Source organism: Hyla sarda, chromosome 1 (genome assembly GCF_029499605.1).
Source record: "Hyla sarda isolate aHylSar1 chromosome 1, aHylSar1.hap1, whole genome shotgun sequence".
NCBI classification, from domain to species: Eukaryota; Metazoa; Chordata; class Amphibia; order Anura; family Hylidae; genus Hyla; species Hyla sarda.
The window spans coordinates 189,493,257-189,508,761 of NC_079189.1; the positions used below are offsets into that span (position 1 = coordinate 189,493,257).

A 15,505-nucleotide genomic window follows, 5' to 3' on the forward strand; every position below is an offset into this window, starting at 1 on the left:
AACAATAAAAAAAAAAAAAAAAAAAAACATTAAACGTATAATGTATTTTTATTAACATGGGAGCCTATTGGAAATGGATGGCATCCACCAGACATATATGTTTTTCCATCATCGATATATCAGACATCTTGGTATACGTTGGGGTTATACAGAAATTAAGCCAGGACACATCTCAATCCAGAATTCGTTTTTTTTTAGAATTAGGTTTGCTTGCAGTGATGATCACTATCATTTTATGCCATTGCAATGCAAATACATACAGAGGAAATAAAACTAGTAATGACATGCTTGTATCTTACAGTATCAGCATAATTATAATCTGCAAGTCCTGTACAGATAAGATTTTATTGGTCTGATTCCAGAATACATAAATGATAGTTCCTACAGCATCTTCTCTGTCATACTAAATCGTGTAGATTTCATTTCTTACACACTCCGTTCCAAGAAACACCAATATTTTAGAGGCATGACATTTCCATCAAAAATTTGGTATTGGTCAAATTCTCTTAAAACATTAAAAAAAAAAAAAAAAACTACCCATTGAAAAAAAATCTAAAGTTGATTTCAAGATGGTGGCATTCAAGATGGCTGCCATGTTGTTGACGTGACCTAACAGGTTTATCTGTTCGCCCATAGCTTGTGCTAAAATTGGGTCAGCATCTGACCCAATCTCCTTACTCTAAAAACATGTACTGTATTTCATAATTTGTAAGTCTTTCTCTCATAACATAAAGCAACCAGTATAAAGCTGCCATTTATTGCTTTGCAGAAAATAGATTATACTGCATTACATAGAAAACTAAGAGGAAATATATTTAGACATAACAAGTGACTTACCCCAATATTAAACTCCCCAGTAAAGTAATCCAGGTTTGCTTGAATGAACCAGATATTTGTTAGTCCCAAGCCATTACTTCTGTCCCTGGCACGTATCAAAGACTCCTCTTTATTCTCTATCAGAATTATCTGAAGGAGGACAAAACATCTTATGTTGTTGTATTACATTTATAATTCCATTTCCTGGGTAAATAATAGAGAAAACTGTGCACAATAAATATACAGCATAGTCACTATAGTGGTAAAGATCATCCAATGCCAGAAAATAACTGCAGTAAAACAAGACTAGATAATTCACTCCATGGTTTTACTACTCAGGGGTTGTCTTTTATATAGAACTAGCTGTGTACCAGGCGTTTTAAACATCCTGCCGCCAGACCAAAGTCACGATAAAGTATAATTTAAATGTTTTACTCTTGGACTGTGGAGAATGTTGGTATCGAGACATCCCTAAACTCTACTATATTTTTATTTGACATGTAAAAAACATGTTTACCAACTTTCATCAAAACATCTTCAGCCATTTGGGAGTTATGCTGGAACATACATGTACACATACATCTGCACATGCGTTGAGTTTTATAGATCTACTAGGAGAGTACCCAGTATTGCCTGGTATTCCGACCTAAACCTTGTGGTAAAAGCAACCCCACACTCTTGTCCTCATATCCCGACCTTATATCTTGTCCTTATATCCCATTCTCATATCCTAACCTCATAGACCATCCTCATTTCACAACCTCATATCCAGTCCTCAGGTGGGGCTGATCTGTGATAAAGAAATGTTATGCCAAAAAAAGAAGTGGAGTGACTTTTGCCAGTGTGTGTCTAGTGGGAGGGGTGTGGATGGCACCCGGACATGATGAACTTATGGAGTAGAGTGGGGCTGAGTTTGGATGAAGAGATTGTGGTTAAAGGACCTGTAAAGCAAGTGTATTGGGCAAAAATTGTGCTTTTGGTCATAAAGGGGTACTCTGGCGCTAGACATCTTATCCCCTATCCATCTGGTGCACGGAGCGAGCTTCATCTGTGTCTGATGACTGGTGATGTGGGGGCCAGAGGATCGTCCCCACCCCCTTAATGCAAGTCTATGGGAGGGGGCGTGGTGGCCTCCTCCCATAGACTTGCATTAAGGAGTCAGGGCATGCTGTCACAAGGGGGGTGGGGCCATGATGTCACAATCCTCCAGCCTCTGCATCGCCAGTCATCAGATGACGGGATTGCTGCAGGAGAGATCGCGGGGTCCCAGGCGGCAGAAACCCCGAGCTCAGACATCCTTTGGATAGGGGATAAGATGTGTAGGGGTGGAGTACCCCTTTAAGTCAAAAACAAGAAAAGGGCAGAAAATAGATGGGCCATGGCATGTGGGAAGGGTGTAGCTTGTAAACTAGACTGACTCATTCACCATGATGCAGAGTGGAACGTGTGGCGTAAGGTATGGGAAGTCCCATAGACTTGCATGGAACTTTAAACAAAAACCATGACCCTAACAAATTGGGGTGGGTTAAGATTAATTTAACTATCCTATATTATAGTTGACATATAAGTAACATGTGTACCACGTTTCATCGGAATATCTCCCGCCATTTGAAAGTGATGGTGAAACATACATACATACATGTGGATAAAGATAATAGTGAGCGCTGGTGAGGATTTTACTACAATGAATCAACTACTTTTGTAACGCATTCAGTAATTACGTGCACATACCTGTATCTGAAGTAAATGAATTGGTAGCTGTAGAAGTAGATTCACAACAGGGGGCAATGTCAAACAGTGTGCTGAAAAAGGGGGTAAACTGGTTGTTAAAAAATGGTTGTTAATAATCAGGGGGCCCTACTTTATCCCACTGTTACTAAAAACATCTGCATATAGTTTGAATAAAACTCATAGTCAAGCCCTTCAAGTTTGATGATCAGCGTACCTCTATATTTAATATGGATCAGGGAGATCTTCCATGGTTAGTGATCACCAATGCTTCCTCTAAAGTTCTAAAAGTTTAATGTACACTTATTAGGTGCAATTCAGTCATTGGTACTAAAAGTGTCACTATATTTCAATGCATTAGTAGGATACATGCTTTATTTGCTTCTGATTGTCGTCCTATACCTGAATCTTGTTGCGGTTCTGATGCGGCTCTCCTGCGTTTTTCCGTGGAGCAGGGATATGCTTGTATTACGGTTTACTCGTAGATCCAGTGCAAAGGAAGCAGCCCGGCCGGTGGTGTCTCTGCCAAACTGCATGCAACATAATAGTCGCCTGTTGGAACTGGCGTATGATAGTGTCGTCACTAACGGTGGCTCCTAAGGTCCACAATAACATGCGACGCGTTTCAGAAACTTAGAATCGGTCTCCTCCGTCTAGGTTGGTAAGTACAGGATCTCAGTCTGTTATTTATGCTCTTCGGTCCTTTTTCCTTTGCATTTAACCCTTCGTATCCCGCCCATGTATTATAATACTCTAGTTTTCTCTTTGTTCAAATATATAGTACTAGCTGAGTAGCCGGCGCTGCCCGGTTTTTCCTTCCTAATCCTTGTTGTGGAGGAAAATCAACAGAGGAAGCTTTTGACTTCATATTCCGTCCTCATATATTGTTGTCATATCCCAACCCCCCATCCCGACCTCCTATCCCATCCTCCTATCTCGACCTCCTATCCCAACCTCCTATCCTGTCCTCCTATCTCGACCTCCTATCTCGACCTCCTATCCCGACCTCCTATCCCAACCTCCTATCCCGTCCTCCTATCCCATCCTCCTATCCCATCCTCATATCTCCTCCTCCTATCCCGACGCGTAATATGTGTACCAGGTATTGAAATATCTCCAGCCGTACGAAAGTTATGTGGGAACATACATTTCCCATTGATTTGCATGGTACTTTAAACAAAAACCCTGACCGTCACAAATGGGGGTGGGTAAGGGTTAAATTACCTATCCTATGTTTGTTGTTGACATATCAGTAATATGTGTGCCAAGTTTCATGTTAATATCTTTAGCTGTTTGGATGTGATGCTGGAACATACATACACACACACACACACACACACACACACACACACACACATTGAGTTATATATATATATATATATATATATATGTATATATATTGTTTCTTACAGTTTGTTACATTAACCCTTCATATTCCTATCATCATGTTTTTATTATTATGTTTTAATTGATTTTGTGGCTTGAGTTTTATTTATTTTCTTTCACTTTTATTTTTCTTTCTCTGTATATTTATTAATTTTTAGTCTATTGTTCGAAAATTATTTGTGCATGTTTATAGAAAACCGAAGATTTCGAATTCTGCATTTAGTCTGTGAGGAGTCATAGAGTTGAGGTTAAATATCCACCTTGATTCTGCTATCGAAAGTTGTGCTATGTAGTTGCCTCCCCTCCAATGATGGGGAATTTTTTCAATTCCAAAAAAGGTAGTCCTTGGTGGATTGATTGTGCTTCTCCTTGTAATGTAGGGACAAAGGATGCCCCTCATATCCATGATGGATATTATGATATTATATACGTATAGTTTCTCACAGGGACAAGTAATTCCATATATGAGACCATTGCACAGTGAAGGTGATCTTTAATATTATATTCCACCTTTTCCTTCCAATTTTGGACAATAACTGTAGGTGTATTGTTGTCCATCATTTTGCATGCTTTGCACTACTTACAGGGAAAAAACTAAAACGTTTTTGTTTCCAAAAAATTACCTGTGTTTATTTTATTGCTGCTTCCTTTGCACCGGACCCACAAGTAAACAGTAATATAAGCATATCCATACTCCACGGAAAAACCCCAGGAGAACCACAACAAGATTCAGGTACAGGATGACAATCAGAAGCAAATAAAGCAGGTATCAGACTAATGCATTGAAATATAACGACACTTTTAGAACCAATGACTGTGAATTGCACCTAATAAGCGTACATTTTAGACTTTTAGAACTTTAGAGGAAGCATTGGTGATCACTAACCATGGAGGATCTCCCTGATCCATATTAAATATAGAGGTACGCTGATCATCAAACTGGAAGGGCTTGACTATGAGTTTTATTCAAACTATATGCAGATATTTTTAGTAGCAGTGGGATAAAGTAGGGCCCCCTGATTTTTAACAACCATTTTACCCCCTTTTTTCAGCACACTGTTTGACATAACCCCCTATTGTGAATCTACTTCTACAGCTACCCATTCATTTACTTCAGATACAGGTATGTGCAAATAATTATTGCATGCTTTACAAAAATGTTGATTAATTGTAGTAAAATCCTCACCAGCGCTCACTATTATCTTTATCCATTTGCCTTACATTTTTGGTACACTATACAGGGATTAGTACCTTTATTATTGCACAGAGACCCAGCCAGTTGCGTGAGTGATCACTTGTTTGATTAATACATACAAACACATTGAGTTTTATATCTATAGATAAAACCATCCTCTAAGCTAAAGTGTGGCCCATAAATACTTATTTGAAGTACAGAAGAGTAACAGAAAAGTGAAGAGGTAGGAAGAAAATGCCTGTAATTCAGTTAATAAGGATATTAATGGAACAGATTATGTCACAGTTATCAGCGGGTGTCACAGGGGTTAGTATGCTGTCATCTTCTTAGTAATATGTTTGTTAATGACCTTGTAGTACGCTACAGAAGGCTGCAGATTTCTACATAATAAAGTGTTGTTTTTCCTTAAAAACTATTGAATGTTTTTTCCTATCCGGCCCGCCAGACCTCGTCATGTGGCCCGCGTAGCCGCTGCCGGCCGCCAGCCTTTACCAACGTCTGCCCTCTAGCGATCCTCCTTCGGTCCTCCGCCGTCAGTGACGTCCCGTGCGTACAACCATAGAGACGCGGGAGGACCAGGAGGACGGCAGGATCATCGCAGGAGGACGCTCTCCAGCCGGGGCCTGGTAAGTGACCGGCGGCGCGTTATCTTCTTCTCTTCAGCGTTCCGGTGACCGCTCGACCGGTCCTGGCACCTACTGCTATGGTCCATAGGCCATAGCAGTAGATTGTGACCTCGGGCCGGAGGAGCGGTGACCGGATCACAGTGGGGGCCGCACACAGACATACAGCCTCCAGCCATACACTGTATATGGCTGGAGGCTGTATGTCTGTGGGGAGGGAGGGAGGGGGGTGCTGCCAACCTAATGTGGGGGGAACTATGCTGCCAACCTAATGTGGGGGGAACTATGCTGCCAACTAATGTGGGGGAACATGCTGCCTACCTAATGTGGGGGGAACTATACTGCCTACCTAATGTGGGGGGGAACTATACTGCCTACCTAATGTGGGGGGAACTATACTGCCAACCTAATGTGGGGGAACATGCTGCCTACTAATGTGGAGGAACATGCTTCCTACCTAATGTGGGGGGAACTATACTGCCTACCTAATGTGGGGGGAACTATACTGCCAACCTAATGTGGGGAAACATGCTGCCTACCTAATGTGGGGGGAACTATACTGCCTACCTAATGTGGGGGGAACTATACTGCCTACCTAATGTGGGGGGAACTATACTGCCTACCTAATGTGGGGGGAACTATACTGCCAACCTAATGTGGGGAAACATGCTGCCTACCTAATGTGGGGGGAACTATACTACCTACCTAATGTGGGGGGAACTATACTGCCAACCTGATGTGGGGGAACTATACTGCCTACCTAATGTGGGGGAACTATACTGCCTACTAATGTGGGGGGAACATGCTGCCTACCTAATGTGGGGGAACTATACTGCCTACCTAATGTGGGGGAACTATACTGCCTACTAATGTGGGGGAACATGCTGCCTACCTAATGTGGGGGAACTATACTGCCTACCTAATGTGGGGGGAACTATACTGCCAACCTAATGTGGGGGAACTATACTGCCAACCTAATGTGGGGGAACATGCTGCCAACTAATGTGGGGGAACATGCTGCCTACCTAATGGGGGGGAACCATACTGCCTACCTAATGTGGGGGGAACTATACTGCCTACCTAATGTGGGGGGAACTATACTGCCTACCTAATGTGGGGGGAACTATACTGCCTACCTAATGTGGGGGGAACTATACTGCCAACCTAATGTGGGGGAACATGCTGCCTACTAATGTAGGGGAACATGCTGCCTACCTAATGTGGGGGGAACTACACTGCCTACCTAATGTGGGGGGAACTATACTGCCTACTTAATGTGGGGGGAACTATACTGCCAACCTAATGTAGGGGAACATGCTGCCTACTAATGTGGGGGAACATGCTGCCTACCTAATGTGGGGGGAACTATACTGCTTCCCTAATGTGGGGGAAACTATACTGCCAACCTAATGTGCGGTAACTATGCTGCCTACTAATGTGGGGGGAACATGCTGCCTACTAATGTGGGGGAACATGCTGCCTACCTAATGTGGGGGAACTATACTGCCTACCTAATGTGGGGGGGGGGGGAACTATACTGCCAACCTAATGTGGGGGGGGGGAACTATACTGCCAACCTAATGTGGGGGGAACTATACTGCCAACCTAATGTGGGGGGAACTATACTGCCAACCTAATGTGGGGGGAACTATACAGCCAACCTAATGTGGGGGGAACTATACTGCTAACCTAATGTGGGGGGAACTATACTGCCTACCTAATGTGGGGGGAACTATACTGCCTACCTAATGTGGGGGGAACATGCTGCCTACCTAATGTGGGGGGAACTATACTGCCTACCTCATGTGGGTGGAACTATACTGCCAACCTAATGTGGGGGAACATGCTGCCTACTAATGTGGGGGAACATGCTGCCTACCTAATGTGGGGGGAACTATACTGCCTACCTAATGTGGGGGGAACTATACTGCCAACCTAATGTGGGGGAACATACTGTCTACTAATGTGGGGGAACATGCTGCCCACCTAATGTGGGGGGAACTACAAGGTACTGTACATTGCGGTAGGAGGGGTAGTCTTCTACGGCGAGTATATCACAAACTCTACATTTTAAATGTAAAAGTTGGGGGTCGTCCTATACACCCAGTCGTCTTATACGCCGGCATATACGGTATGTGGGGGGGGGGGGGGGGGTGAGGGGTCCTACAGATACAACCGGCCCTTTGAGGGTGACCAAACTGCTGATGCGGCCCCCAATGAATTTGAGTTTGACACCCCTGTCCTATGTGTAAAAAGAAGTGACTTGTCACTTCTGTGCGCTTCCACTTTTAGGTCTCATTGAAATCAACAGGAGATTTAAAGGGAGACTGACAGATTGATCAACCCCACTAACCTGAATAAGCAGGTGGTCAATGTGAGTGATCCAGAATAAAACAATGTAACCCTTTCCCCCAATCTGCTCAGCCATTTCTGAGATATAGCACATATATCTTGTATTATGCAAATAAACTATTAAAGGAAAACGGTCACCCCTTCACCCACACTATAACCCGATACACTGGGTTATAGTGTGGGTGAACAGGAGACTGATGCGGGGTCTCGGAATGCTATACCTACCTGCAGTCCGGAGCCCCGATCCTCCAAAGGTCCCCATCTTCCAGCGCTGACTTGCGCTTTGACAGCTAATTTAAATATTCATAAGCACCGGTCACATGAGCGCTCAGTAGGCACGAGTGCTCATGTGACCAGTGCTTATGAATATTTGAATCCAGCTGGCGAGCCCGCCTTAAAGCGCTGTAACAAGGGGACCTTTGGAGGATTTGAGCTCCAGACTGCAGGTAGGTATAGCAGTCCAAGGCCCTGCATCAGTCTCCTGTTCACCCACACTATAACCAAGTGTACAGTATAGGGTTATAGTGCGGGTGAACGGGTGACCATTTTCCTTTGACTGCACTCTGAAAACTATCCCATGGGTCCCTTTCATGTTGCCCCACTGATAAATATCACTGATCAACGGTGCATGTCCTAATGGTTGGGATACCAACAAGGATCTGGAATAATCAGCAATGGTACACAGAGGCATCTCTGCATCGACAGATTGTCAAGTTACAAGAATTGTACATAATTATCCATTCTGTACTGCAAGTGAAATCAAACATCCATGCCAAGTCTAGGGTGTCTACACAAACCATCAATAGGTGCTTGCATCACATTAGGGTACCAAGCCAGACGTTATGATACAGGTAGCTGCATTGACCTTAGGCCACTGCTTTCAAAGATGATCTTGTGCAGAGCAACACGGCAATGGGGCTGGAGTGCAAGCGATAAGTCACATTGGTCCTACTTCCAGTATTATGGTGTTAGGTGGCATTCTGTACAGTAGCCTGACCCTCTTGTCTTCATTCCAGGTACACTAACCACTTACCATTACATTACAGAACATTTTTCAGACAACCATTAATAACCTCATTAATAAAATGCAAAGAGGTCTAAGTGCATGAAATTTTCCAAATGACACTCATACTCAAAACTGGATTAATCAAGATGTTTTGAATATTGTGTTGTATAATTTGCATATCATTAACATGTCCATGGCCTCTTTAAAAAAAGGAAAAAGAAAAAAAACACAACCAAAAAAACAACAAACCTGCACCATCATTGTTCACATGAAGCAACTGCTCCATGAATTCATCCACCAGCAACTTTGACATTAGTTCTGGTAGTAAATATGACTAATTTGTAAGCAGCTTAGGCTAAGTTCACATCAGTGTGGTGGAGCTCCTTTACCACAGCTGATAATGGGGCTGGGACAGAGGTTGTGACAGTGGGCATCAACGGAACCCGACAGGTCCCATTCACTAAGAATGAGGAGGAAAAAAACTGACATTTTTTTTCTCCTCCACTTAAGTCCCTTTAGGTCTGATCTGTACAAAGTAGACTGAGTAGTTGGTCCTGCTGGTCAGTGCCAAAGAGCCTGCCATTTCCTGGGACCTACAGACTTCCTTTCGTCTTCTGTTAAACAAAATTAGGGCATACTGTATATTCATATAGGAATATAGGACAGTGTATTCTCACAGAATAACTCACCTAAATGTCAGCGAATGTCTCGCCAGGAGAATCAGTACCTCTTCTAAGTAACAAGTAACTCCCCTGTTGGATTGGATCAGAGCTATCACCTAGAATAAAATTTTGGGCCGAAGAAAGATGTTCATACACAACTCCACTTCCCACCCAAGCTGTCTGGGAGTCAGGACACAGCACTGTGTAGTGGCCTCTTAAGGCTGGGTTAAATTATATCCGGTGTCAGACTCAGTGGGGAAGATTTATCAAAACCTGTCCAGAGGAAAAGTTGCCCAGTTGCCCGCAGCATCCAATCAGCTCTCTTGTTTAATTTTTAACAAGGCCTTTGCAAAATGAAAGAAACAATCTGATTGGTTGCTATGGGCAGATTTTCCTCTGGTTAGGTTTTAATAAATGTCAACCAGTAGACCTAGCCTAAAACTGGCCACAACTGATGACAAAGTGCATCAGTTGGCCTCAGTCGTTAAGTATCTGGCATTCATTAATTGTCCAGGGTGGACGGGTGAATGTAGCAAAATGGATTCCCCTGTCTGGCACTCATGTGGTGTGCCCATCCAAATTGAGATGCCGGATGAATTTAAACGGTCCCATTCAAATGAATGAGATCAGTTCTATCATTAGTTTCCCTCCGGCGCTTCTTCTACAGTGCCAGAGGGAAATGCCGCTAGATGCCGTATATATGTGAAGGGGGCCTAAGGACATGATTTCTTTTATCTGAGAGGCAGCACATTTTTCATTAGTTTAAAGTAGAAACCAATGGGACTACAGAAAATCCAATATTATATAAATAACAAAGATGTATTAATAAAGGAATGAATTAACTTTGTTATATCTACAACAGAAAAATACAAAATAAATACAATCATGAAGGCTTACTGTGCCTTTAACTGTAAAAAGAACTGGCAACATTCCTATCCATATAAAAACTACTACAATGAAGCAAATGTTTTCTATTGGCTACCACAACAAAGCAATGATTTAATGGTAAAAACAGACCAAAAAACTAAAAGTATTTTATAAGGAATAAATTAACCTCTGAAATTAAACAGCATTTACAGTGTTCTTTAGTTTTTTAACAGTGTGTCTAGTCTCACAAAATTTTATTTTCCATTTATGGCTAACACACATAAATATCTGTCAAAAAAGCTTATAAAATAGGGAATTAAATATCCCATAAAATAATGCATTTTTATTAAGCTTTTAAATACATCCATGTACTTGTGTGGTCTGACGCAGTCTTATATACTGCAGATGCTTACCTGACATGATGGCAGCATATATGCCAAAACAATCCCAACGTGACCCTGCATGACAAGAAAACACAGTGAGTATTGGCAGTCATACATAAAGTGCATGGAAATGATGAATATCATTCTCACATCTGTGACATCTAGCAGTATGATAGTGTTATTTAATATCCATATTTATATATGGATATACTGATTGGACTTGCAGTTAAAAACTGGGGTAAAAGAAGCCAATGCCCATAACAATCAATCACATCACAAAAAATGAGAATACAGTCATGGATGTAAATGTTGGCACCCCTGAGATTTTACAAGAAAATGAAGTATCTCTCACAGAAAAGGATTGCAGTAACACATGTTTTGCTATACACATGTTTATGTCCTTTTGTGTGTATTGGAACTAAACAAAAATAGGGAGGGAAAAAAAGCAAATTGGACATAATGTCACACCAAACTTCAAAAATGGGCTGGACAAAATTATTGGCACCCTTAACTTTATATTTGGTTGCACACCCTTTGGAAAAAAATAACTGAAATCAGTAGCTCCCAAAAACCATCAATAAGCTTCTTACACCTCTCAGCTGGAATGTTGGAATACTCTTCCTTAGCAAACTGCTCCAGGTCTCTCTTATTGGAAGGTGTTCAATGGGATTTAGATCTGGACTCATTGTGGGCCACTTCAGAACTCTCCAGCGCTTTGTTGACGTATGTTTGGGGTCATTGTCCTGCTGGAAGACCCAAGATCTCGGATGCAAACCCAGCTTTCTGACACTGGGCTGTACAGTGCTACCCAAAATCCGTTGGTAATCCTTAGATTTCATGATGTCTTGCACACATTCACGGCACCCAGTGAGGCAGCAAAAAAAAAAAAAAAACATAATTGAACCTCCACCATATTTCACTGTAGGTACTGTGTTCTTTTCTTTGTTTCGGTAAACAGTAGAATGATGCGCTTTACCAAAAAGCTCTATCTTGGTCTCATCTGTCAACAAGATGTTTTCCCAGAAAGATTTTGGCTTACTCAAGGTATTTTAGCAAAATGTAGTCTTGCTTTTTTTATGTCTCTGTGTCAGCAGTGGGGTCCTCCTGGTTCTCCTGCCATAGCATTTTATTTCATTTCAATGTCGACGGATAGTTTGCGCTGACACTGATGCTCCCTAAGCCTGCAGGACAGCTTGAATATCTTTGGAACTTGTTTGGGGCTGCTTATCCACCATCCAGACTATCCTGCGTTGACACCTTCCATCAATTTTTCTCTTCCGTCCATGCCCAGGGAGATTAGCTACAGTGCCATGGGTTGCAAACTTCTTGATAATGTTGCGCACTGTGGACAAAGGCAAATCTAGATCTTTGGAGATGGACTTGTAACCTTGAGATTGTTGATATTTTTCCACAAATTTGGTTCTCAAGTCCTCAGACAGTTCTCTTTTCTTTCTGTTGTCCATGCTTAGTGTGGCACACACAGATACACAATGCAAAGACTAAGTCTCCTTTTTATCTGCTTTCAGGTGTGATTTTTATATTGCCCACACCTGTTACTTGCCCCAGGTGAGTTTAGAGGAGCATCACATGCTTGAAATCTTATTTTTCCACAATTTTGAAAGGGTGCCAATAATTTTGTCCAGCCCATTTTTGGAGTTTGGTGTGACATTATGTCATTGCTTTTTTTTTCTCCTTTTTTTGGTTTAATTCCAATACACACAAAGGGAATAATCATGTGTATAGCAAAACATGTGTTACTGCAATCCTTTTCTGTGAGAAATACTTTATTTTCTTGAAAAATTTCAGAGGTTCCAACATTTACGGCCATGACTGTAAAAGAAAGTGGGCTAAAAAGTAGTGAGTTGGCAACATCTGAACGGTGAATAATGCCAAGGAATGTTCCCACATGTTGGAAAATGTCTGTATATGATACAAAGTCTTCTGATGGCGAAAAGTATTTGTTCTTCCCCCATGTTTTCCTCTCTTTAATACGACCCATTAAAAATGATAAAAAATGTAGTATTTGTAATGTTTCGTGAGGCCATCAAGTTCTCCACATCATGTGATCTACTTTTCAGCTACAAATAGAAACCCTGGAAAAAAATTATGTCAAAAGGTAAGCAACCCTTTAAAGAGTACCTGTTACCAAACTTTTAATGTATTGTTCCTTGTGTAATTATAAGACCCTTTGCTATTTACTTACTGTTAAAATTCTCAACCTTTATATGTTTTTAATGTGACAGAAAAAACGGCCACAAGGTGGCTCTGTTCTGTTCCCTGCCGCAAGTCAAACAGTTAGTTTGGTCTTGTCCCAGCCTGGCAGGAGACCAAACTCAGAAGGTGCGTGCGGGGCATGGTGAGGTACACATCAGTGACATCGCGCCTATAAGGTACACTTCAGAGACATTGCGTCTGCTGGGGAATGCCCACTTTCTCCTGCTGGAAGTTCACACAATGTGAGCAAGAGGAAAGGTATGATACAGAGCTTTTTAAAGCTTGGAAATTTAATCTGAGTTAGTTTAGAAAATATGGTTTGATTACAGCTACTCTTTAAATGTTCAATAAATATATGAAAACAAGGAAAACATTTGGAAGTACCACTATCCTTTTGATAAGTGTGGGGTCTTAACTGAAATGAATAGGCAGAAGTGTTCATTGGTTGTGCTCAGTTGATCCCCAGAGGGGCAGGGTTAACAGCGCATGAACACAAATATGCTACTTTGCTCTCGAAAAGCTAAACACTGCTAAGATGACACAATGCTCAGTAGAGTGCAGCAGAGGTCTCAGCACTTAAAGGGGTATTCCGGGCAAAAACATCTTATCCCCTGTTGAAAGAATAGGGGATAAGATGTCTGATCGCGGGGGGCCCGCCGCTGGGACCCCCCGCGATCTCCCTGCAGCAGCCCGCATTCTATGCGTAGCTGCGTCTGAAGTTTCGGAAACCTCTGGGCTTCCGAGACGGGGACGTGACGTTACGCCACGCCCCCTCCATTTATTTCTATGGGAGGGGGCGTAACGGCCGCAACACCCCCTCCCATAGATATGAATGGAGCGGGCGTGGCAGCTGTGTTCGCCAGTCATACGGCACTGCACAGAGTTCGCTTCGTGTACTGGATGACTGGGGTGCTGTGGCAGAGATTGGGGTGGTCCCCAGCAGCCAGACCTCCATGATCAGACATGTTATCCCCTATACTTTGGATAGGGGAAAACATATCAAGCATTGAAATACTCCTTTAAAGCTTACCTGTCACTTAGAAAACTTTTGACATGTCGTAGAGACAGATCAGGAGAATGGGCCAGGAGAAGACCACATGCTCCTTTCGGTGCTCATTGTCATGCGATTGAGACAAGTTCTATAGACTTACATTGAACGCGCATCTTGATCACATGAGCTGACATGACAAGGACTTCTATTTCATGTCAATCGTTTTTTCCAAGTGACAGTGCCCATTTAATTTACATTTTCTAGCTATACCTATTCTCTAATATAAAACTCTAAGAAAACTTGCTGAAAATAAATTAAAGAATTCTTTAGGCATATACTCCAATAACTTTCAAATGTCCTAGTTATCTTCATGTGATAGAATGGGAATACCATCACATGCATAAATAAACATCATACATGTAATATAAGGGAAATCTATAAATGCAAATAATAATAATTAAACATATATATATATATATATATATATATATATATACACACATATATATATATATATATATATATATATTTTTTTTTTTTTTTTTTTTTTGTGAAAGTAGTACATTACCCCTCCACTACAAAAGTCCACAATGGTGTCACTTGGTTTCGCCATATTAGTGACCACTGATAAGATGTTATTCAGTTGCTGTTGTTTCCTCAGTGCACGGTCACTAGACATTTTACCTATAAATATTAAAAACTGTTATAAACGCTATGTGGAAGAACATTTGGTTGGCACACATTTTTCCCCTAATTCTATTTATATAAGAATAAACTTGACCGGAGAGACCAATAATAAATCATCTTCATCTCAGCACCATCATTTATAGGCATCCATAAAAGCAACATTTTCATGGTTATAAATGATAAGAAGCTAAATCTTATCAGGCACCTGCTTATATTACAGTTTTGTTGTATGTGCATGCTTTCATGTTCATGAGAAAATGCAGCTGGTAGAGAACTACGATAAATAAGCATGTGCAGTCATCCCCCAACTAACATATACAAGGTGATCCACTTGATTATATATAAATATATATATATATATATATATATATATATATATATATATATGCATATATATACATGCACAGTATATGGGTGGGGGGACTAAACAATAACCATATTATTTTACAATAAGTTGGTCTATTCAATTAACCCGCTAAACACTGGTTAACTATAAGCTGTGTCAAGCTAGATGGAACTAACTCAACAAAATGGAATCATAAATAGAAACCTACAGACATATATCACTTCTACAGACTGTTCTGTAACCGAAAAA

General features: G+C 41.4%; 1 protein-coding gene across 4 annotated transcripts in view; it reads right to left on the reverse strand.

The window, feature by feature from the left end:
• Positions 1-15,505, reverse strand: part of GSTCD (glutathione S-transferase C-terminal domain containing) — a 159,745-nt gene that overhangs the window by 19,438 nt on the left and 124,802 nt on the right. For all 4 annotated transcript variants that reach the window (XM_056566102.1, XM_056566093.1, XM_056566080.1 and 1 more), the window contains 3 exons: positions 14,792-14,907; positions 11,049-11,093; positions 838-966 (listed from right to left, as the gene is read on the reverse strand). In XM_056566102.1, the coding sequence (XP_056422077.1) occupies positions 838-966; positions 11,049-11,093; positions 14,792-14,907 (290 nt within the window). The remainder of the gene's footprint in view (positions 1-837; positions 967-11,048; positions 11,094-14,791; positions 14,908-15,505) is intronic.